Source organism: Ochotona curzoniae, unplaced genomic scaffold (assembly GCF_017591425.1).
Source record: "Ochotona curzoniae isolate NIBS_2020 unplaced genomic scaffold, NIBS_Ocur_1.0 scaffold_274, whole genome shotgun sequence".
Classification (NCBI taxonomy): Eukaryota; Metazoa; Chordata; class Mammalia; order Lagomorpha; family Ochotonidae; genus Ochotona; species Ochotona curzoniae.
Window position 1 is genome coordinate 5,997,718 of NW_024467101.1, and position 23,389 is coordinate 6,021,106.

At 57.5% G+C, this 23,389-nt stretch overlaps 1 protein-coding gene across 1 annotated transcript; it reads left to right on the forward strand.

Moving 5' to 3' along the window:
• The first annotated feature begins 1,979 nt into the window (after positions 1 to 1,979).
• On the forward strand, positions 1,980 to 22,015 carry LOC121172075 (glutathione hydrolase 1 proenzyme-like). The gene is made up of 15 exons (XM_041003872.1): positions 1,980 to 2,127; positions 11,516 to 11,583; positions 11,832 to 11,945; positions 12,239 to 12,412; positions 13,192 to 13,322; positions 13,447 to 13,533; positions 16,213 to 16,405; positions 16,672 to 16,829; positions 17,607 to 17,756; positions 17,954 to 18,090; positions 19,452 to 19,636; positions 20,815 to 20,942; positions 21,023 to 21,135; positions 21,247 to 21,360; positions 21,622 to 22,015. Exons 4-15 carry the CDS (start codon positions 12,252 to 12,254, stop codon positions 21,766 to 21,768), a joined length of 1,704 nt encoding a protein of 567 aa, XP_040859806.1. The 5' UTR covers positions 1,980 to 2,127; positions 11,516 to 11,583; positions 11,832 to 11,945; positions 12,239 to 12,251; the 3' UTR covers positions 21,769 to 22,015.
• The last annotated feature ends 1,374 nt before the right edge of the window (positions 22,016 to 23,389 follow it).

A 23,389-nucleotide genomic window follows, 5' to 3' on the forward strand; every position in this document is an offset into this window, starting at 1 on the left:
ATGGGAGAAGTGCCAGGCTCTGGCCATGACTGCCTGCCCCATCACCCCACGTTCCTCTCTGGGACCTGTCTCCTCCCTCTTCCCTCACCCTCCACTCCCGTCTCTAATCAAGACATTCTGCAGGCCAAACTTGATTAATTTCAGTTCACAGGATGGAGGGGAAGGGAGGCAGCTGGGCAGCTGTTGCTGAAGGGGTCGGGGATGGGGTTAAAGTGGAAAAGTGCTTTGCCCTGAAGTGACACTGGTGATCCTGGAAATGCCTCCTACTGCAACGCAGAGTTCCCAGCCAGCCCAGTGTGTGCTGTGGTGTTGCTTGTCCTCTTAACTTCACTCAGGGTACATGCCCACCCAAACTCCTCGCCCACATTTTGTACCCTGTGAAAAGTTAAGAGAACAGGCGACAGGTGCCATGGCCCTTTCCAGGCTGCGTCCATGGTTCCCTGGCAGGAGTGCACCTGCAGATCCAACTTGCAAACCTGTGCCTGCCTCTCTCTCTGTCTCCCTCCCTCCCAAAGGAACAGGGAGCTGACCTGTTGTCTGCCACGCTTTCCTGCCATCCTCCCCGCTCCCCGCCATTGTGGGCCAATACAAGATGGTCCGGTTCCTCCCACACATCTAGTTCTCCCGGAAAAAAAACAAAACAAAACAAAACAAAAAACCAAAAAACACATCCAGGAATCTCCTCTCTCTGAATCGGGGCTCTTAGCGCCAGGCTTCGGGTGGGGGCGCCCTCAGCACACACCAGCAGCTTCAAGACCCAGAGCTCAGGACACACTGGCAGGACCCCCTCGTCTAGACAGAGGCCTCCTCTGTCTCCCTCATGGGAGTCCCAGGTTCCCCACCCAGCCCGGGTTCCTCCCTCTCCGGTCCTCCGGCCACCAGTCGGGTTTGCTCGTGGCACCGCTCCTTGCCTCGCTCGCCTAGCGCAGGAGGCGCAGCTGCCCAGCGGCTGCCGGGCTCCCTCTGTCATCAGCTCGGAGAGCGTGGCCTGGATCTCGGGGAGCCTGTGCACCCGGCGCGGGCTCGAGCGCCCTGGCCTCCGAGTCCGCCTCGGACCCAGCGCGCCAGCTCAGCTGCACTCCCATAGCCTCTGTGGCGGCGGGTTGGAGGCTGGTCTGCCTGCGCCCCGCCCCGACCTGGGGATGTGTCCAGCGGGCAGCGTCCCACCCTGAGCGCCCACGTGGCGACAACCTCGGTGTGGCTGGATGAGGGGGTGGAGGGTGGAGCTCACAGCATCCGACCCGACTCCGGAGCCCGGTCGGGTCTGGCCCAGGCACGTGTACTATCATCCCACCCCCACCCCCAGGCTTTGAGGAATCCGTGGCTAGCAGATTCATCCATATCTGATCCCTTCAGGGCCACTTCTGCAAAACCATTATTTAGGGTCACTCCCTGCTTGGTTGGGTGGAGCCAGCCCCCCGTGGCGCCGGCCTGGGAGACCGAGTGGGCGCGGCTATTCACCTTGAAATGGGTGGGGCTGTCTCCAGTCTTCCTGCTTGGCAAGTGGGCAGAGGTGCAGACGTGGCAAGCCAGCGGGACCAGGCTGGAGCCAGGGACCTGCTTGAGAGCTGTCCCCAGCACATGGAGCTCCCTGTGCAAATACCCCCACCCTCACCCAACTCTGGGACCCTCCGGTGAAGTGTGTGTTATGTGGGGAGGGTTTAGGGGAGGGGTCGCTGGGCTCTGGTCCTCAGTCCCAGGGGGCAGGGCACTGTGCAAGGCTGGGGTCCCGGTTGGGCCAGCATGGTGGATGAGCACATAGCAAAGGGATGGCAGGTTCCACTTCCTGAGGTTAGCCCCCGCCACTGCGGGGGTGGGGGTCCCCACTGACCACTGATTTCCTGCCTCTCCTCCCTCCCCACCCCCTCAGGTCTGTGTAACCTCAGTTCCGTCTAACCAAGGAACTTCTTCCTTCCTGGCACCTGTCAGACTCCTCCCTCTCTTTCCCCCTTCTTTTACAGTCAGGGTTGTCCTGGGGCCACCTTGGCACCGCAGGTTTCCTCCCTGGCAATCTGAATGACCCGCTGGGCCAAGGCTCTGTGGCTGAACCGACTGAGCCCTAAGCTGTAGCCCCCAGGGACTTCTCTGACCCCCTTCTCTGCCCAGAGCCGAGCCTCAGGCAGCCGGGTAAGCCCTCTCCCCCTCTGGACCCCTGTCATCTTCCCCTGGGTAGCTCCCAGATCTGCATCTTTCCAGAGGCTGAGCCCAGAGGCCTGGACAGTGCAAGATGGATGAGAGGAAATGGGGGTGAAGGAGAGCTGAGCCGGGGTGTCCAGGAACAGTATGGACAGTGAGGGGCATGGGGTGTGTATGCCCAGGGCTTTGACCCCAGTGCAAAGCTGAGAATGAATGCTCCCCCCAGCTCCATGACTCTCCCAATCCCTTCTGTGTCCCAGTCTGAGAGGAAATTTTTCCAGGAAAGGAGGGAGAGTGTGTGTGTGTGTCTGAGCACCTATCCCTGGATGGACCTCCCTCTGCCTGCTGTGGGGAGGGCCTGGGATGAGCTGGTTCTTAGGGACTGTTTCTAGCCCGGCTTGATGTACATATGAATCCCCAATAGTTAGAGCTGTTCCTTGGGGAGGCAGCGGGGGGAAGGGGTAAGGGGGAGAGTGGGAATAACTTGTCTTCTTCACTGCCGTGTATTTAACTGAAGGTTGCTGGCCGCCTCCCTGGAATTGTCCTTGGCAGCAGCTTACAAGGGACAGCCGTGCCGCCCTCACAGTCCCCCCAGGACTGCTGTTCCAGTTGAGGGGCTTATGCTGGGTCCCTCAGGGAGCCAGTGAGATAAGAAAGTTGGGGTGGAGGTGTGGGGAGCAGAGATCCCATAGACAAGAAAAAAACCAGACCCCAAGCCCTGATCAGGGACCAGTTGAGATGCTCAAAAGTTTAGTGGACACTTTTTAACTTATTGGGGGGGCCTTCACTGTGACGTAGCAGGTGAAGTCACTGCCTGCCACACCAGCATCCCATACGGGTACCGGTTTGTTTTGGTTGCTCCACTTCCAATCCAGCTCCCTGCTGAGGAACCTGGGAAAGCAGCAGATGGTCCAAGCGCATGGGCACCTGCACTCACATTTGCGATCCGAATGAAGTTTTGAGCACCTGACTTTGGACCGGCTCAGCTTGAGCCATTGCAATCATTCAGTGAATGGGAGATCTCTCTGCCACTATGCCTTTCAAATTACTGAAAAAAAGGAGAGATTGAGAGAAAAAAAAATTTTTTTTAACATCTACTGTTCCACTTTCCAAATGGTTAAAACTGCTCAGCTGGGCCCAGCGCGATAGAGTAGTCCTCGCTTTGAACGCACCACTGGGATCCCATATGGGGTCTTGGTGACATCACTTCCCATCCAGCTCCCTGCTTGTGGCTTGGGAAGGCAGTTGAGTGCGGCCCAAACTCTTGGGACCCTGCACCCGCATAGGAAACCCAGAAGAGCTCGTGGCTCCTGGCTTCGGATTGGCGCAGCACTGACTGTTGTGGTCACTTGGGGAGTGAATCATCGCACGGAAGATCTTCCTCCCTGTCTCTCCTTCTCTATGTATCTGACTTTGCAATAAAAAATAAATAAATAAAATAAATAGTTTTTTAAAAGATTTTTTTTATTGGAAAGGCAGATATACAGAAAGGAGGAGAGGACAGAGAGGAAGATCTTCTGTCTGATGATTCACTCCCCAAGTGAGTGCAATGGCCAGTGCTGCACCGATCCAAAGCCAGGAGCCAGGAGCTCTTCTGGGTCTCCTACACGGGTGCAGGGTCCCAAGACTTCAGGTGATCCTTGACTGCTTTCCCAGGCCACAAGCAGGGAAATGGATGGGAAGTGGAGCTGCCAAGATTAGAACCGGTGCCCATATGAGATCCCAGTGAGTGCAAGATGAGGACTTTAACAACTAGGCTTCTGTGCCGGGCCCTCAGAGTTTGTGTGTGTGTGTGTGTGTGTGTGTGTTTGTTTGTTTGCAGCCAAAATTAATTTCTTTTAATTATATATTTTTTTGCTGACGTTATGAAGCATCCTCATGCCAAGTAGGACTTCCCAGATGTCTGCTATAGGTGACAGCCACACTTATAGTGTGCCCAGCCATTGGCCACCAAGATCATTCCAGCTGGGGAGCTAGGTCCACACGACCCAGAAGCATGGGCAGGAACTAAACCTACCCTACCTTCGGCCACCTTTTCTACCCACCCAGTCCTGCCTTAGGACCAGGACCAGGGACACCCACTGGGTTTTCTCTCTGCAGGCAGTGAGGTGCCCCCGAGCCTCCTAGTAATCACTGAAAAAAAAAGCAAAACAAAACTGCTGTGTTTGCTGGGAGGAGTGAGGCAGGTGGATATTACCCCCCACACACACCCTGGGGACAGGGTGGAGGTGGAGCAGGGCATCACAGGAGGGAGGCAGCCAAGAGAGCGGGTACAAGCCTAGCCGTCCTCTACTGCTTTCCCAGGCCAGAGACAGAGCTGGATCAGAAGTGGAGCAGGTGGGACATGAACCGGCATCCTTATGGGATACTGGTACTTGAAGGTGGAGGATTAGCCTGTTGAGCTGGGAGGTGGCCCTTCCCATGACCTTCTTGTAAGGACCCTGGCTCCTTCCTTGGCTTTAGCGTCTGCCTTCATCCAGTCTGACCTCATCAAGACTCTCTCCAAATAAGGTCACGTTCGGAGCTTCCAGGTGGATAGGGATTCTGAGGGAGGCGCATGCCCTTCCACCCAGTGCCCAGTACGGAAGGGTGGGCAGGGGAGAGGGGGCGGGGGATGGCTCTGCAAACCTCTGTCTCTTGGTTTAGAAAATGGAGGGGTTGGATGAAATGTCCGTATGACAGAGGTTGTCGGAGGATGCAACAGGGAGACAGCTCACCCCTACCACACCCCTGCACCCAGCGGCACTGGATGGCTGTAAGTCTGAGTTGGTGTAAGTGTGTGGGTAAAATAGGGTGGGGGGGAGTTGGGGTGAGGGCAAGGGAGGAAGTGACCATGAGCCAGGAGGACTGAAGGAAGCGCTTGCTTTGGGTCAAAGCAAAATTCCACAGCACACTCCAGGCCAGAGCACTGGGCTCAGAGCAAGGGGCGGGCTTGGACAAGGCAAGAATTTATCCCCCCCGGGCAAAGGGGACCTTTGAAACAGGGGAGGAGGAGGGTCAGGCTTGGATTTGCTTTTGCGCACTGGGCTCAAGGAGGCCGAGACCTCTCACTGCCAGCCAGCAGGTGAAGCGATTGGCCTGTGAGGTGGGTCAGGGTCGGGATGGGGGATGCAGGGGTTCAGGTGCAGCCAGGAGCTGGAAGAGGTGGGGTAAGGGGGCAGAGGTGAGAGCAAGTGGAAAAGAAAAGTGCAGTTGTAGACTGGGGCCTCCTGAGGCCAGGTGCTGGCTAACATGGCCAGCAGAGGTCAAAGGGGGGGGTGAGGTGGGGTGGAGTGGGATGGGGTGTGGTGGGCAGGGGTTTAGCTCACGTCTGGGCTTGTCCAACTTGGGGCATCTGAAAACACCAGCCAAGTGAGGATTCAGACTCGGACTTGGAAGCCAGAAAGAAGTCAGTCAGCCCGGCAGGCCCCTCTGTGATACAAGTTGGGGAGTCCTGGTGTGTGAGAACGGGTGAGTGAATCTGGACGGTGTGCATGAAAGTGGGGGAAAAGGGCATTTGGGGGCAGCCATGGGATCACTTGGTAACGGGGCAGCGGTGACGGTGGTGGGTGCCAGGAAGGCTTGATGTGTTTGCCCCCCACCCCAACCGCCTCCCCGTAAGACATCAGGCCATGTGATGGGGTCTGGATCTGGGGCTGATATAGGTGGCTTTCCCCTCCAGGCCCTTACCCCACCCCCAAGTCCCGGAGCCTGCCCCAGACACTGCGGATAATTACCGGGTGATGGAATAAATACCCTGCTGGGAGAGTAGTATAAAGCCAGGAGGGTGAGGGATGGGGGTTGTGCGATCAGGAAGGGGGCACCTCGAGTTCTACATCAAGCCAGGACAAAGCAGGTAGACCCCAGAACTGGCTCGTCCCCGGTGGTGGTGCTTCCTGCCAACTGTGGGGGGTATGTGGGGGAGGTAGCCTTCCTCTGGTTTCAGTTCACTGGTACTTGCCTGCAAAGGGAAGCTGCCCCTAGCCCTGGGCCCTTCAGCGCCTGTGGTTGTATTTAAACCCAGGACTTGAAGTTTCCAAGGTTGGAAGTTGGACCCTGGAACTGCCAGGCTGGGGTGGTGGGGTGGGGGCGGTGTTGGATGCTGCCCCCAGGCCTTAACGAGAGAAGATTGTTCTGGAGGCCCACGCATTTGGTCTGGCTCCAGCCTCTACCCTCCCATAGAAGGGGAGCGTGTGTGTGTGTGTGTGTGTGTGTGTGTGTTGGCATCGTGAGGGCAGTACACGCCACAGGGGTGCTGGCCAGCCTCTTAGCGAGCTTGGAGGAAGCTCAGGGCTTCCCTCCCTACCAGCCCTGGGCCTCAGAGCCCCTCTGTATGGACCTGGCATTTTCCTTGCATCTCCTCAATATGACCTGACCACCTGCAACCTGGTAGCTCAAAAAGGTGTGGGTGACCCCTGCCTCCCTGCCCCCTGCCTTGTGTAGCCAGCCGGGTGACGCTCAGGGTCAGGCCCAGCCACACAGAAGGAAAAGAGGCTTGGTGTTGGGTGGTACAGCTCATGAGCTTCCTGTCAGGGACAAGTGTGTAAGCCAGGCTTTGTGGGCTGTGCGAATAAGGAAGAGTCTGTGTGATTCTACAAGTTGGTCCCAAGATGCCCCAGTGCTTGGGTTCAATATGTTACTCATCTAGTTGACCAAGTATATCCTGGGCATACCACACAGCATTCTGCCCCAGTAGCCCTGAGCCTTCTCCTCTGCTCCCCCAACCTGGCTCCATCACAGGAAAGCTTATGACATGTTCAAGGTGTCCTGTGATCCCTGCGGTGGCCCAACCCAGGCACCTGAGGCTTGCCTAGGCTTGGGGTGGGGCGTGAGCCGAGACCGCAATGAGAGATGCCCGTGGCAGGAAGTGGTTTGCATGGCTTTCCTTGGACTGTGGGTCACTGGGAAGGGGACTTCTAGGCAGTTTTCCTTCCTTTCTAAGGTTGCAATTTCCTGCGTCAGAAGCACCCCTCTTGCCCCACGAGTTCCTGTGTTTCCCTAGGGTACAGAGATGGGGTGGCCCCCAGGTTGTTGTGAAGACTGGGGGCTGCACTGCTCTCCCCCACACATACTTTGACCAGCCCCGTGAGCCTCCTGTCTGGTCACTTCCCCCTGCCCTCCACCAAGGGCATTCAGAGATGCTGGTGCCAGGGCTGGGCTAGCCCAGGAAACCGCCTCAAAGAAACCAGCACCACCTGTACCCACTTTGGCCCCCGTGGCCCCAGAGTTGGCCCAGGAGTAGGTAACGGGCACCTACTAGGGTCTTAATGAGTGAGCCTGGGTTAATAGGTTACCCAGCGTGGTGACATATTCACCAGCCTCCCATGGGCTCTCAAAGTCCAGGCTGACCCGGTGGCCTTCGAGCTCTGGACTCTCGGCCACCTCCTTTTCCAACTTTGACACCTTGGAACTCAAGAAAGGACTTCCTGGCGGGAGGAGGGAGGTCAAAAGGTGTGCCCCCCAACCCCCTTCGACTGCTCAACTCACGGTGGTTCCTATAGTGGTGCCTTTGCCCAGAACATCCCCACGTTCCAAGTCCTGCTATGGAGGTTCCATTGCCAAGGCCATGGGCACCTCTTTCTGGATGGTTGGTGTCCAGGTGACCAGAGTCTTTGGGGTGACAGCCGCTGGACTCCCTTCTTGTTTGGGGAAGGGGTATCCAGGGATCGTTGTTCCTGGGTCTTCTTTTGGATGAAACCCAGCCTCTTTTTTTTTTTTTTTTTCTCAATGTTTGTTTATTTCAAAGGTAAAGTGACAGAGAAGGGAGACACACACCCCAAGGGGCCCCTATGGCTAGAGCTGGTGCTGTCTAAAGTCAGGCACCCTGAACTCTGTCTGGGGCTTCCTCTTGGGGGTGGAGCCTGGGGGAAGTGTGTGGCTGGGAGCATCTTGCACTCTTTTCCCAGGTGCAGTAGCTGGGAGCCACAGGGAAAGCAGAGCATCTAGGACACTGGCAATAAATCATTATCTTTCAAATCCCAACCAGGCCCTCCTTAAAGCTGGCATTCAAAGGTCTGGGCCCCATCAGATCACCCAGCCCCAGGCAGAGGACTTGGACTAGCTCCTGCAGCTTTAAAACCTCCTCCCCGCTGGGCCAGCAGAGGGAGCAGAAGGAGCAGGGTCACAGCTGGGGATGGAGTGTGAGACCCAGAAGCCAGGCTGGGAAAGGGGCGTGGGGAGAGCGGCTGGCTGTGTGACCCCCCCCCCCCAAAACACTTAGCCTCTCTGAGCTGCTCAACGCTACAGGTGGAGGAGCTCAGCCTCGGGGACTTTCTAAGGTGGGAGTGGGGAGTCGTGAGTGCCACCGCCTTCTGCTCTGCCCCGTGCTGGTCCCTGGTCCCTGTGCTGGTCCCGCTCTGGAGGCGTCCCTCAACTTAACGCACCTGTGCTATGCGTGTGAGCTGCGCATTAGGGCGAAGGGAGTGAGCCCGGGGGTGGATGCCTCCTGAAAAGATTGCACAGGTAGGCAGGGCCCCAGGACGTGTGTGGGTGTCTGACAACTTCGGGGCTCTGTTTTCTTTCTGATCCAGGGCCTGGGATACGTGTGTTGAAGAGGCGGCAATAGAGTGCTGCCCTTAATTTTCTCCCAGGAAACCTGGCTCCTGGAGAAGAAGTGGGTTTGCAAAGAAGAGAGAGGAGCATAGCCCTGCTCCCCCATACCTGCCACCTACCAAGGAGCTGTGGGGTGGGGTGGGTGGTCAGCTTTAGGGTGGGGCCTGAGCCTCCCAGGGAGTCTTGGGTCCTTCTCTGGGGGCCCTGGTTGTGGCTAGGGCTGTGGCAATTGGGCGATTTTGTCCAACTTTAGGGTCGTCCACCACCTTGAGGTCATGAAGAGGTGGCCGGGGAAGGGAATAGTTGAGGGAGACACAGGTAGCTTCGCCAATAAGTTCTGTGCATAAGCCGTCAGTCATCAACTCTTAGGAGCAGGTGTTTGTCCTAATTCTGGGCATGGGACAGGCCACGAGGGACACAGATTCTATGTTCTCCATGTGCAGGCAGGAGGGGCTGTGGCAGGGGTGGGGGAGGAGTGGCAAGTAGCCTGACCCCATCTCCCCACTTCCCATCCACTGCTCAGGTCAGCTGACCTTGGGCAAGTTGTGGTGGCCTAAGTCTGCTGTCTTCCGGGGCCTGGGGACGTGCCCTGGCTTCCCCCTGTGGCGATGACACAGCCGCCTGGAGGATTAGCAGGAAACTTCTGCCCGCGTGTGTGTATGCCTTTGTGTGTGTGTGTGTGTGTGTGTGTCCCTCTGCCGCGTCCTGGGATTGTGTTGGGAGGGGGTGGTGATACTGCCAGCCGAGTCAGCGTCTCTGGGTGAGTGAGGCTTGCACATTCCTGGGGACAGGGAGCTCACCCCCTTCTGGGCACAGCTGGGAGCCGGGAGGGGGAGGGAGCAATGACTCAGGAAGTCACTGACCCTTGCTCTTGGTGGATGAGGGCTCTGGGGGCAAGGGGAGCATTGTCCAAGGTTCCACGGGCTGTGCCCCCTGCTGTCACTTCCTTGGTGGTGGTGGGCTGGGTAGGGACATGCAGCCTCTTGAAGGTGGGGTGTGTGTAGGGGTGTGTGTGTGTGTGTACATGTGTGCTGGGTGGCCAAGCTATGTGACCTGGGGCCAGCAGTGTTCCTTTGGGTGGGCAGTAGAACCGGTCTGAACGCATGGAACCTTCCCCCAGGCCACTTTCCGGGACGCTGCTTTTCGTGGCTTTTGTGACCAAGGCGGCGGCAGTGGCAGTGTCAGGGTGTGGGGAGGCCTGTCAAGTTCAGGTTCAGGGCTGGTGCACTCTGGGGGTGTCTCATCCACAGCCCTAGGAAGAGGCACCTCTGGGTCATCGTGGTTCTGAGGTTCTACACTCCCTCAACGCCCAGACAGGACAGGGGTGAACCACCCAGTGGAGCTTTCCAAATGGTCAGCTAGGAAATACTTGCTCTTCTAAGGGAACTGAGACTGGGAGCCAGGAACCCCCCTTTTATTTTCACTCTGGGCTCTGAGTACCTCCCACCTCCTGCTCAAGCCCCTCCCAGGGTGGTGTGACCTTTAGTCACCTGCAGAAAGCTAAGTCACTGTGCCTGCTGCACAGACTCTGCCCGGCTGGACCTTGGAGAGAGGACCGCCCGCCCCGTTCCACCCCACCCCACTCAGACACCTCTGGCTGCCCCGTGGGGATGCTGGGTGCCCAGTGTGCCTGGCTGCCTGCCTGCTCTGGGTCTAGGTAAGGTCTAGATCCTTGCCTGTCTTGTGCACTTACCTAGTGTCAATCTCCAGGCTCCCCACCACCTCCTCCCCTCCCCGAGGACCTCAGCAGGGGCGACAGGCGTGGCTTCTCCCCGGAGTGGGACGAGCGGGTAGCCACATCTGTGGCTGTGACTTTCTCACACGGCCTGCAGCCTCCAGCGGCTGAGGGGCTCCCCTGGACCTCCTCAGCGCAGCCCACCAGGGCCGCTAGAAGGGGCAGGTAAGTTGGAAGCCCTGCCTCAGTTTCCCCTCTACGACTGATTGGGATCAGCAACCCCTGCTCTCTAGTTTACTGGAGAAAACTGGAGAAGGCATGGGACAGGGACTGGGGGTGGGATGAGAACTGGAAATCCGGGCCCCCAGCAGGGGGTCTTCCGCTGCTATTCCTGGATGGAGGGGGTGGGACCGGGCCTGCCTGGGAGGAGGGGGTGGGGCCAGTATAGCCCCCTATGCTCTTCACAATCCATAGACTGTCTATTCCTAGACTCCTTTTAGTGGGGGAGGGGTCCTGGGGTCCTGAGGTGGACTGAAAGACAGATAAGGGGGCGCCTTGGGCATGGCTCTAAGCAGTGGGACAGTGATGGCTTCAAACTCAGCCGGAGCCGGAAAGCAGCCTAGTGGGACCATGAAAGTGTGACTTTTGGGTCCCAAACAGGGGAACAGCGAGCCGGCCCAGCCCCCCAACTTTTCCTGGGTGCTGGGATCTTTTGTTTGGTCTGGAGACCACAGGTTGCTGGACTATCTCTTAAGGCCCCATGGACTTCCCAGGGACCCTGAACTCTGACCAGGCTTGTCTGCCTGGCCCAGGGCATCCATGTGCCCAGAGAACTGTCAGAGCCTGGGGAAAAGGGTGTGGGCCACGTCTGGGAAAACGAGAAGGGCAGGGCCCCCGATGGTACTTTGGCCAGACAGTCTTCTTGACTGCTTTTCAGAGGGCTGCGGAGGGAGGGATGCTGGAGCGAGGGCAGCCAGGGAGCAGCTGGGCGGACGCTCCGGTCAGAGCTAGCAGCTTCTGGGTTCAAGCTGGGGGAATGACGGAGAAAGAGAGTCCTTGCTCCCACTTGCCATGTGCACGCAATGGAGGCTCCCCCGTCAGGTGCTGCCATGTTCCTAACTATACCCATCTCTTGTACTTGGCACCTGCTAATCCACTTCATTTTCCAAACAGCCCCCAGCAAGTGAGACCGCTGAGGTTGTAACTGAACCCAGAAGCATCCTGCCCGAGGCCGGAGGCAGGTGAGTGTAGACTCAAGGAGGATGCCTCACCCCCACGGCTTTAACCCAGCTGGGTCACCTGTTCTGCTTGTCACCAATCCTGGGCTGGGTTGAGCGAGTTCTCAGCGGGGCGTGTGTGTGCCTGGCCGCCCTATACCTGTTGTACCCCTAAGGTCACCCCAAGTCCACTCCCCCTCTCTTCCAGGGAATGGGGAGGGCTAGACCTGTTGTAGGACCACTCTTACAATTTTTTTTTTTTTTGGAAGCAGGACAAGGAGGCTTGATCAGGAACAATCTCAGACAAAATAAGTGACTACTTTGTATAGGGTGTGAGCCAGTTCTCCGCCATATCTCCAGGTCTGGGCTATTGTCTGTTGCCGGCGGTAAGTATCAGTCCTACCATGGTGGCTTGGGTGGGTGGATGCTGAGCGCCGTGCTCCGAAGTGGGCCAGCAGCAGCTGCAGAAGAAGGGGCAGGAGAAGTCTGGAAGCTAGAGTGGGGCCGGGTGGGGTTGGGGATGGGTCCCTACTGGAGAGGGGGTAGCTTGGGAGGGCAGGGATGGAACTGTCAGAGAAGTCCAGGCCTAGAGTCTGAGGGGCTGGAAGGAGACAGGGGACTTGTCTTTCTGAGGTCTGACCAGACTGTCCTGGGGTGATGCGGGGTGGGGGACACTTAGGAAGTGCTGAACGATGAAGAAGAGGTTCGTGGTACTGGGCCTGCTGGCCGTGGTGCTGGTGGTGGTCATTGTCTGCCTCGCCGTCTTGCTGCCCTCCGCCTCCAGGAAGCGCAGCCATGTGTACTCCAGGGCGGCTGTGGCTGCCGATGCTGCCGGCTGCTCAGAGATTGGAAGGTGAGTGGGGCTGACCGGGGATGTGGGTCCTTAGGGGAGGTCACACATGCGGACCCGGCCAAGACCCCAGCCCCTCTCTGCCTCTGTTTCCCCAGCTCTAACAGGCTGCCTAGGTGAGGAGAATGCTCCAGGCATGAAACAGCTGCTCAGGGCAGAAGGGAGCAAGGACCAACTAGGCTCCACCCACCCCTTTTGTCAATTCTGAGAGTGCAAGAAGACTTTGCATGAAAAATGCATGTTGAGGGGGGCTGGAAATGCATGAATTTAAAAAAAAATTATATACATCAAAGTAAATCTCTTAAAAATGTTTTTAAACATTTGTTTGAAAAGCAAAGTAACACACACACACACACACACACACACACACACACACACACACACACACACACAGATATCTTCCATCTGCTGGCTTACTCCCTAGCAGCTAGGGCTGGACCAGATCAAAGCCAGAAGCCAGGAGCTTCTTCCAGGATTCCCACATGGGTACAGGAGCCCAAGCACTTGACCTATCCTTTGCTGCTTTCTTAGGCACATTAACAGGGAGCTGGCTCAAAAACAGAGCAGCCGGGCTTTGAACATGCACCCAAACAGGATGCCAAAGCTGCAGACCACAGTTACGCCATAACCCCAAGTAAAAATAAATCCATCTTGAGAAGAAAAATAATGAAAGCCTTTCTGTCCTCTTTTGGGGAGGTGGGTGGGTAGAGGGGTGACAGGTGTTCCTGGGGAGCTGGGGTGGCCTGGAGGGTCTCACCCCACCCCCTACATACCACCGGCAGGGACATACTCCAGGAAGGCGGCTCAGCCGTGGACGCGGCCATCGCAGCCCTGCTGTGTATGGGGCTCATGAACCCCCACAGCATGGGCATCGGGGGCGGCCTGTTCTTCACCATCTACAACAGCAGCACGGGTGAGTGGCAGGGCCTGGGAGAGGGGCGGTGAGCTGAGTGGGCCCTCACCCCTCATCCCAAGGCTCCTGCTGGGGAAGGGGCTTGGGGCTGGCTCTCCCACCTAACCATTGCTTCTCCATCCAGGGAAGGCCGAAGTCATCAACGCCCGCGAGGTGGCGCCCGCGCAGGCCCACGCTAACATGTTCAACAGCTCCACGCAGTCCCAGGAAGGTCAGCCACTGGGGTCGGGGGTCTGGGGGAGGGTGGGACAAGGAGGCAGCTCGGGGCTTCTCCCAACCAGCCCTGGTGACTATCACCATGCAGAAAAGGGACAGAGCCCTTCCAGCACTTCCTGCCGCGGGTCCGTGTCCATAAATTTGACCCACTCCTCTGGGAGTCAAAAACTAAAACAAAAGTTGAAAACCCTGAAGAATTTTGGTCTGTACTGAATGTTTCCTGGCATTTTCTTCTTCTTCTTCCTTTAAATATTTTATCGTATTTGAAAGGTAGAGTTACAGAGAGAGGAGAAAAAGAGATCTTCTGTCTGCTAACTCACTCCCTAAATGGGCACAGTGGATAAACTGGGTTGGACCCAGCCAAAAGCCAGGAGCTTCTTCTGGGTATCCCATGTGGGTGGCAGGGGGTCCAAGCACTTGAGCCATCTTCTGCTGCTGCTTTCCCAGGTACATGAACAGGGAGCTGGATTGGAAGTGGAGCAACCGGGACTCAAACCGGTGTTCACATGGGATGCACAGGCGGAGCTTTCTTTTTCTTTTAAAGATTTTATTTGGAAAGTCAGATAAACAGAGAGGGGGGAGAAACAGAGTTCCTAGAAGATCTTCCACCCACTGATTTACTCCCCAAGTGGCTACAACAGCAAGAACTGAGCCAATCTGAAGCCAGAGGCTGCTTCTGGGTCTCCCATGCAGGTGCAGGGTCCCAAGGCTTTGCGCCGTCCTCGACTGCTTTCCCAGGCCACAGGCAGGGAGCTGGATGGGAAGTGGGATTGCCAGAACGTGAACCGGCGCCCATATGGGGTCCTGGCGTGTGCAAGGCAAGGACTTTAGCCACTGGGTCACCACACTGTGCTGTGCCCAGGCTGAGGTTTAACTTACTTACTCCCACCAACCCACACATACTTCATTTTCTTATCACCATCCCTCCCTAAATACAAGTCCAACATCCGCAGCTATTTACATAGAATTTAACTCGGGCTCGGTCTTAGAAGGAATGCAGAGAGGATTCAAAGCGTGTTGGGAGAGTGGTGGGTGGGATGCAAATACTGCATAGTGTTCTAAAATAGAATGTGAGTGTCCTGAGGGGAGGGGCGGGTCCATGGAGGGGTGGTGGAGGAGGTGTGCTGCCCTGACAGCTCTCCCGTATCAGGGGTCTTACAGCAGGCAGGTGTCCTGTGGGGTGCTCTCCCAGGCGAGCCGCTGGGTTGGCGGTGAGGACCATGGGCTGCCGCACTGATTTCCATTTTACAGGTGGGGTGCTAAGGCTCAGGGACATCAGGCAAATGGGCTGAGGCCATACAGCTGGGAGGGCCATGAACCTGGAGGTGAACCTGCTATTTTAAGAAATCCATCACCAGGGCAGCCTGTGACACCGGCCGGTATGCCATGTAGTCCCTGGTTCAAGTCCCAGCTGCTCCACTTTGCACCTTGTTCCCTGCTAATGTGCTTGGGAAAAGCAGCAGAAGATGGCCCAAGGGCTTGAGCTCATCACCCTCATGGGACTTGGAAGAAGCTTAGGTCTGGTCCATTCCTGGTAGGGAGTAAACCAGAAAGAAGATCTTTCTCTTTCAAGATAAAAAAAAAAAAAAATCTTCTAACAAAATCAAATGAAACTGACATATTTGAGAAAGAGAACTCCCTTGTCCTGGTTTACTTCTGCAAATGTCTTCAGTAACCTGGAGGTTCAATCAAGTCAGGCGGCCATTCGATTCAGGTCTCCCTTGAGGGTAGCAGGGTCCCTGTTGACCTGCGTCATTGCTGCTGCTTCCGGTGGGGTGGGTCCTGCATTCGGAGGAAGTTAGGACCGGGAACAGTAACCACAAATGGAAACCTGCACCCTGTGATGTGAGACCAGGACACAGAAATGCCCACTTCAGTCCTGCATTTTTTTTTTTAAAGATTTATTGTTATTTTCATTACAAAGTCAGATATACAGAGAGGAGGAGAGACAGAGAGCAAGATCTTCTATTTGATGATTCACTCCCCAAGTGAGCGCAACGGCCGATGCTATGCTGATCCAAAGCCAGGAGCCAGGAACTTCTTCTAGGTTTCCCACACAGGTGCAAGGTCCCAAGGCTTCGGGCCGTCTTTGACTGCTCTCCCGTGCCACAGGCAGGGAGTTGGATGGGAAGTGGAGCTGCCAGGATTAGAACCTGTACCCATATGGGATCCTGGGCGCGTCCAAGGAAGGACTTTAGTGGCTAGGCCTCTGCGCTGGGCCCTGCATTTATTTATTTATTTATTTATTTATTTATTTATTTATTTAAGCATCCCATTTATTCGCTCACTGGTGGATGGGGTGGATCCCAGGTCAGCAGTGGGGGCTCCTTGAACAAACTCTGGGAATCTGTTTCTGAAGGGCTTGCAGGCTCCTTGGAAGGTAGAACCGGAAGGCAAAACCCCTTAGGGCCAGACAGAGCAACCGAAGTTTGGAGAAGCCACAGAATAGAGCCTGGGACTCAGGTCACAATAATAATAATAAAAAAAAGTGTGTGTGTGTGTGTGTGTGGTAGGGAGAGCGGTCCCAACTCAGGGACCAACAGAGACAGCAAAATCCAGCACTCATGCACCCCCTCCCCCAATCCTGTGCCTGCCCAGCCCCTTCCACGCACACACACCTCTCCACCAGCCTCACTGACCCTCTACTCATGGAGTCTTCCGTCTCTCACCACAGGCGGGTTATCCGTGGCAGTGCCCGGTGAGATCCGTGGTTACGAGCTGGCACACCAGCGGCATGGTCGGCTGCCCTGGGCTCGCCTCTTCGAGCCCAGCATCCAGTTGGCCCGCTATGGCTTCCCTGTGGGCCCGGGTCTGGCAGCCGCGCTTAACAGAAGTCGGGCCGTGGTGGAAGGTTCGCCGGCGCTGTGGTGCGTGAGCCTGTGGCTGGGGAAGGGGCATGGGGCGGGGAGTGGAGGATTCACCAGCACACGGGCATGAGGACTTGACTCTATATTTAGGGTGTAATTGTGTGCCCCACGCAGCAGGGCTGGCTGTGTCACAGCACAGGTGTTGCAGGTGGAGGTACCTGCCACAGGTGCTGTCTTGACCACCTTGTGGTCATGGGCATGGGGGGGTGGTAGTCCAGCTGGGGTCCACCCAGTCAGCTGCCTCACATGTGTGTCCTCTGTCCCAGCGAGGTGTTTTGCCACAATGGGAAGGTACTCCAGCAGGGGGACAAGGTGATCATGTCGCGGCTGGCAAACACCTATGAGACGCTGGCCCGCGAGGGCGCCCAGGCCTTCTACGACGGCAGCCTCACGGCTCAGATTGTCAAGGACATCCAGGATGCTGGTGAGGAACGTGACCTTGGGGGCCTGGGTGAGGACCTCCATGACAGAGCACTCCATGCCCAGGCCCTCCTGGAGAGTCTGGGCTGGGCACTGGACAACCCCCACACACCCAGAAGAACTCTTGCAAGGGGAATGCCAACAACCGCTGAACAGCTCAAGAGGCTGGAGCCAGGGCTGGGGGAGGCACTGAGCACCCAGGAGGACGTCCTGGAGGAAGTGTCCAAGCTGAGAGAGGGAAGAGATTCCTAGCATCCTAAGGCAGAGAGAGAGAGATGCCTCCCCAATACCCCCAAGAGTCATAAGGAATGGGGGATGAAGAAGGGAATTAGCCAGAGGGGGCGTGCTGGCAAGGGAGGAGGGGGCACTTGGCAAGGCAACCACCTTCTCATGTTGGCATTTCTTGCTGATGGTTCCTGGGGCTTGGGGGGAGATGGGAGCAGGGGGTCTCTACTTAGGAGCCCCAGAGAGGAAAAGAGAGAGCAGAGAGCAAAGGAGGCTTGTCATGCAGCTGGAGAGCAGCTGGCGGGGGCTGTGTGGAGCGCCGTTAGGCAGGACAGAGGGGCTGGTTGATGGTCCCGACAGTGGACAGCTAGGGGGCACTCCTCCTTTTGGCAGGCACACCTATCCCTGGGGGGCTCTGCCCGTCAGGTGGCCCGATGAGCAGGACCCTCCAGAGTGTGCCCAGTCCTCCCCAACCCCGTGCTCCCAGCGTCCCAGCTCCATCCTCCATCCCCCCTCCACGATCCATGACCCTGACCCTGTCCCCGCTCGTCCACAGGGGGCATCATCACAGCCCAGGACTTGAAAAACTACAAGGCCCAGCTCATCGAGGATCCACTCAGCATCCACCTAGGGGACTCGGTGCTCTATGCGCCCAGCGCCCCGCTCAGCGGCCCTGTGCTGGCCCTTATCCTCAACATCCTCAAAGGTGAGTGTCCCCCTGTTTGAGCATCACCACCACCACCACCTCCTTTCCCTCCTGGCAGAGGCCTGCTGGGACTGGCTGGAGGAGGGCTGGGGGGGAGGCGCCTGGTCCCCTCTGATGTGACCGACCGGCTCTTAGCCTTGGGGAGTCATGAGATCGCTGAACCCCTCTCAGGAGTCCCCCCGACTCTGATCATCCAGGATACAACTTCTCCCCGGAGAGTGTCAAGACCCCCGCGCAGAAGATCCTGACGTACCACCGCATCATAGAGGCCTTCCGGTTTGCCTACGCCAAGAGGACCCTGCTTGGGGACCCCAGGTTTGAGGATGTCACAAAGGTAGGTAAGGGAGGGAACCCGTTGCCCTGGAGGAGATGCCAGGTGGGACTCCCTGTGGCCACTGCGGGGTCATGTGAACTTTGCAAGTCTGCTGCTGGGTGCAGACCTACTGTGTGCTGGGGTGGGACTGGTGACCCCAAGTCCTGGCCCCTGCCATGTTGTATGGAATGGGGGAGGGTTGGGCAGGTGGAGATAGACTTGACCATGGACAAATAGAGCTCTTTTCCAGCCCTGTTCTGGCCATATTCTTACTTCCAGGACTTTGAATATGCTGTACCCCTTAGCCTGATTGGTCCTGGAGTGGCCGGTGCTGGGGGAGGGGGGCATTGTTGCAGGGAGGACAGGAATGAGAAGGAAAGAAGCAGGTGGGAGGGACGCCTCAGCCTCATCATACCCTGGAACGAGCCTCTCCCCCCAGCCCAGCTCCCAGCATTCCTTGTGCCCCAGCACCTATCTGGTCCCCTTCCACCAGGGGGCACTCATGGGTGCCTGTTCCTGCTAGAATCCCTGGCATTGCAGGGCAGGGCAGACTTGTTCCCACACGGCCCTGTGACCTGGGATAGCCCTCCCCGAGATGACCAAAGCCACTGCACCATGTCCAGCCCCATGATCCCCCCTGGCTAAGGCCGGCCCCTCCAGCCGCTGGCTGCTCAGAGCTCAGTGTGCATATCTCCCTCCTCCCTTCTTCACGGCTTCCGGTTTCAAAGGGGCCATTCCCCTGAGAGGCTGCTGCTGATCTAGAACCTTCCAGCCGGCTCCATCCTTCCCCCACCTTCTGAGGTGCCAGATCACCACACTCTCGCCATTCTGTTTTTTTTTTTTTTTTTTTTTTTAAGATTTATTTATTTGAAAGGCAGAGTTACAGAGGGAATCTTCCATCCACTGGTTCATTTCCCAAATGGCTGCGGTGGCCAGGGCTGGCCCACGTCAAAACCAAGAAGGAACTTCTTCTAAATCTCCCACGTGGGTGTAGGGTCAAAAACTTGTACCATCCTTCACTGCCTTCCCAGGGTGCATTAGCAGGGAGCTGGATCGGAAATGGAGCAGCTGGGACTCGAACCAACACCCATAGGCAGCTGTATATTTTACTCCATGGCGCTAGCTGCCATCTTTAGTTTAGTTTTCCTAAAGTCCCCTAATGTTTGTGTGAGTGAGTGAGTGAGCCCCCTGTGGCGAGCCTGGAGGCCTGAATGGCATCGTGAGTTGCTGGAATACCACCACAGGGACAAGCTGCGGAGTGGGTCCTGGGAGTTGGGGGGCTGTGGGGCAGGCGGAGCCCCCGGTGGGGGCTTCCTGAGAGCTGCTCGCACCAGCCTGTGCCCCCTCCCCGCCTCTTCAGGCCAGCTCTGGGGTCTCGGCAGGTGATCGCCAACATGACCTCTGAGCACTACGCGGCACAGCTCCGAGCCCAGATCACCAACAACACACACCCCACCGACTACTACGAGCCGGAGTACTACAGTCCTGACGACTCGGGCACCGCCCACCTGTCCGTGGTCGACGAGGAAGGCAATGCCGTGTCTGCCACCAGCACCATCAATCTCTAGTAGGGTGACTCGGGGAAGGGGAGGGGGCAGAGATTCCCCAAAGGAAGAAAGGGTCCACCCTCCCCTTTCTTTTTTTAAGATTTCTTGATTTTGATTGGAAAGGCAGATACACACGGAGAAGGAGAGACAGAGAGGAAGAGCTTCCGTCTGCTGATTCACTCCCCAAGTGAGCGCAGCAGCCAGAGCTGAGTTGATCCAGAGCCAGGAACCCGGATCCTCTTGTGGTTCTCCCACATAGGTGCAGGGTCCCAAGGCTTTGGACCGTCCTCAATTGCTTTCCTAGGGAGCTGGATGGGGACTGGAGCAGCTGGGATACAAACCAGCACCCATATGGGATCCTGGCATATGCAAGGCGAGGATTTTAGCCATTAGGCTACCATGCTGAGCCCTATATCTTTTTCTTTTTTTTTTTTCTTAAGTTAGATTTATTTATTTTTATTGCAAAGTCAGCTATACAGAGAGGAGGAGAGACAGAGAGGAAGATCTTCCGTCCGATGATTCACTCCCCAAGTGACTGCAATGGTCAGAGTTACACCGATCCAAAGCCAAGGAGCCAGGATTTTCCTCCAGGTCTCCCACGCGGGTGCAGGGTCCCAAAGCTTTGGGCTGTCCTCGACTGCTTTCCCAGGCCACAGGCAGGGAGCTAGATGGGAAGTGGAGCTGCCGGGATTAGAACTGGCGCCCATATGGGATCCCAATGAGTGCATTCAAGGCGAGGACTTTAGCCAATAGGCTACTGCGCCGGGCCTGGGCCCTATTTTCTTTCTTTCTTTTTTTAAATTTTGCTTTGTAACTTATTTATGGAGAGAATAGACAGAGACAGAAATATCTTCCATCTGCTGATTCACTCCCCCCAAGTGGTCACAATGGCTAGAGCTGTGCTGATCTAAAGCCAGGAGCCAGGAGCTTCTTCCAGGTCTTCCACATGGGTGTAGGGGCCCAAGCACTTGGGCCGTCCTCTACTGGATCAGGAAGTGAAGCAGCTGGGACTTGAACTGGTGCTCGTATAGGAAGATGCCACAGCACCAGCCTCAATGGATCCCTTTCTTGAGGGCCCCTCCCGCCATCTTGGTAGCTGGCCCTGGGACCTCCTGAGCTCGGACTGGGGTGGGTAAGGGACCAGGCAGAACCCAACAGCACCATGCACAAGCAGTTCTGACTGCCTGTCCGCTTACAGCTTCGGCTCCAAGATCCTGTCTCAAGTCAGTGGGATCATCTTCAACGACGAGATGGACGACTTCAGCACCCCTAACATCACCAATCAGTTTGGGGTGTCACCTTCACCGGCCAATTTCATCAAGCCAGGTGTGCCGGTTGGCGGGGGCCGTGGGCAGGTGCTGACAGCCTGCCCGGGCAGCTGGCTGACCACCTCTGTCCCCTCCCAGGGAAACAGCCACTCTCGTCTATGTGTCCAAGCATCATCGTGGGCCCCGACGGTCGGGTGCAGATGGTGGTCGGTGCCTCGGGGGGCACCCAGATCACCACAGCCACCGCACTGGTATGCACCTCCTCCTCCCGCCCCCCCCCCCCCCCCACCGCAGCCATGCCCTCCCCAGCCCTGCCCTCACGCCAGGCTCACTCCACCCTTGTCCACCTTTCCCCATTCTAGGCCATCATCCACAGTTTGTGGTTCGACTATGACGTGAAGAGGGGGGTGGAGGAGCCACGGCTCCACAACCAACTGCTACCAAGCGCCACCACCCTGGAGAGGGGCTTCGACCAGGTGGGTGTGGGACGGGGGAGGTGGAGCCACAAGCCCCACTGTAACGGGCCCCACTGGTGTCCCTGTGCCTTCTGCTGGGAGCAGCACCCCTAAGCTGCTATGCCAGCAAGGTGGCAACTTCCAACTTGCCCTTTCCTGGCTCCTAAGCTGGAAATGGTCCCACCTGGTGGGGCCTGCAAAGCTCATGGCCCCACAGGTGTGGTTTCCTGGGAGGCGTACAGGTGCTCCTACAATCTCCTGTTCCCCTTCCATTCTTTCAAGGCGGTGGTCACAGGCCTGCACGCCCGGGGCCACGAAACTGAGACTACGTCCACATTTATCGCTGTGGTACAAGCCGTCCTACGCACAGCCCGTGGCTGGGCAGCCGCCTCGGACTCCAGAAAAGGGGGAGAACCTGCTGGCTACTGAGGGGCCTGGGATGACAAGCAGGCCCAGGGAACCAGATCTACGTACAAGTGGGGACTTTGCGGGCAAGGTGCCTTTAGCCCATGAGCTGCAGAGAAAAGCAATAAATGGTGCCGCAGCGCCAGGCTCTGGGCAGCCTTGCTGGCCAGGCTCCCACTCCCTGAGCCTCAGCGACGTGTGCGTGGAATGGCTGCAGAGGAAGGGGAGAGAGTGGAAGGTGGGAATTTGGACATCTTGGAGCTGCGGGTGCTAGTGGGAGAAGCTGTCATTTCTCCCAGGATGGGCCACCGGGAGGCGCTGCGGTCTTAGCGTTGAGCGGGGACAGAGGGCAGCCTGTGCAGGCAGGGGCCAGTTGATCCGGTCTGCTCCAGGACACAACGCCGTGAGGTGAGGTGGGGTCTGAGGCCCATGGAGATTAGGTAAAGAGGCTGGTGCGCGAAACATCTTGAAGAGAGCGGGAAGGGGCAGGGGTGATTGATTTCCAAGCACAAGGTCAGAGTGAAACCCACCCCCCACACTGATGACCCCCCACCACCTCCACCCCCACCCCTCCATCCCCCCACCCCCGCCTGTCCCAGAAGCAGGACAGGGAGGGCAGGGGAGGGGGGCCTGAGTCTCACGGAACTGCAAATGAAGGAGGCTGCCCCAGGTCCCGGAGGGCCAACTCTGTCCACCCGCAGGGAGTGAGAGGGCATGACTGGGGGCCCTTGTCCACTCCCGCCCTTGGCCCCCAGGGAGGCCTGCTGACCCTAGAGCCACACACACACTGCCGCTGCACAGCCCCCTGGGCTGGTGGACAGCTGGATCTGGTGCAAGGCAGTGGGACTGGGCTGGTTTTAATCCTGGGAGACCAAGCCAGGGCCTCCTATCCCATTAGCAGAGTTGAGGACTCTGAGGCCGCAGGGGCGGGCCTCGCATAGCCATGGCAGGAGAGGGGTGGCGGCCGTGAGGCTCCCACTAAACAACTGGGAGGGCCTGAATTCTTCTGGTATCTTCCCTCCACCCTCCAGGCTAGCTCCGTGCCTCCCATAGGGCCCTATCCTCTGGGCCGCACCAGGGTGGCTGGGGGGGAGGAGCGGGGATGTCCCACACCCCGCCCCCCACCCCCGTCCCGCCTGTGGGCTTCCTGAGGTCTGCTGTGGGTGGGCCCTGGAATGCACTTGGATTCCAAGTTGGGCAATGTCATTGCAGCCTGCACCCTGGGGGGCCATTGTGCGTGCAGAGGGGAGGGTGGAAGTGGGGGCCCGAGGCAGAACTGTGGGAACAAGCTTATCCTGGACAGGCTCTCTGGCCCAGGCTGGCCATATGTGAGGACTCTGACTCCACGTGTGAGGACCTGGAGGGGAGTGGGGGAGAGGGGGCAGGAGCCCAGCCCATGGCCTGCCTGATCCCAGGTGGACCCCTGTGGATCTTCTCTCTGCCAGCCACATGTGGGCACAGTGGGATGGCCCCAAACGTGAGGGGCCAAGTGGCAGGTGGCTTCCCAGAGGCCCCCGGACTATGGGTCCCAGCGACAGTTGATCCAGTGGCAATGGGTGCCAAGCACTAGATGAACAGCCTGTGTTTGCCTTAGGGTGCCAGGAGGCCAGGCTACCCCTTCCGCAGAGCTGGGAGTAGTGATGTG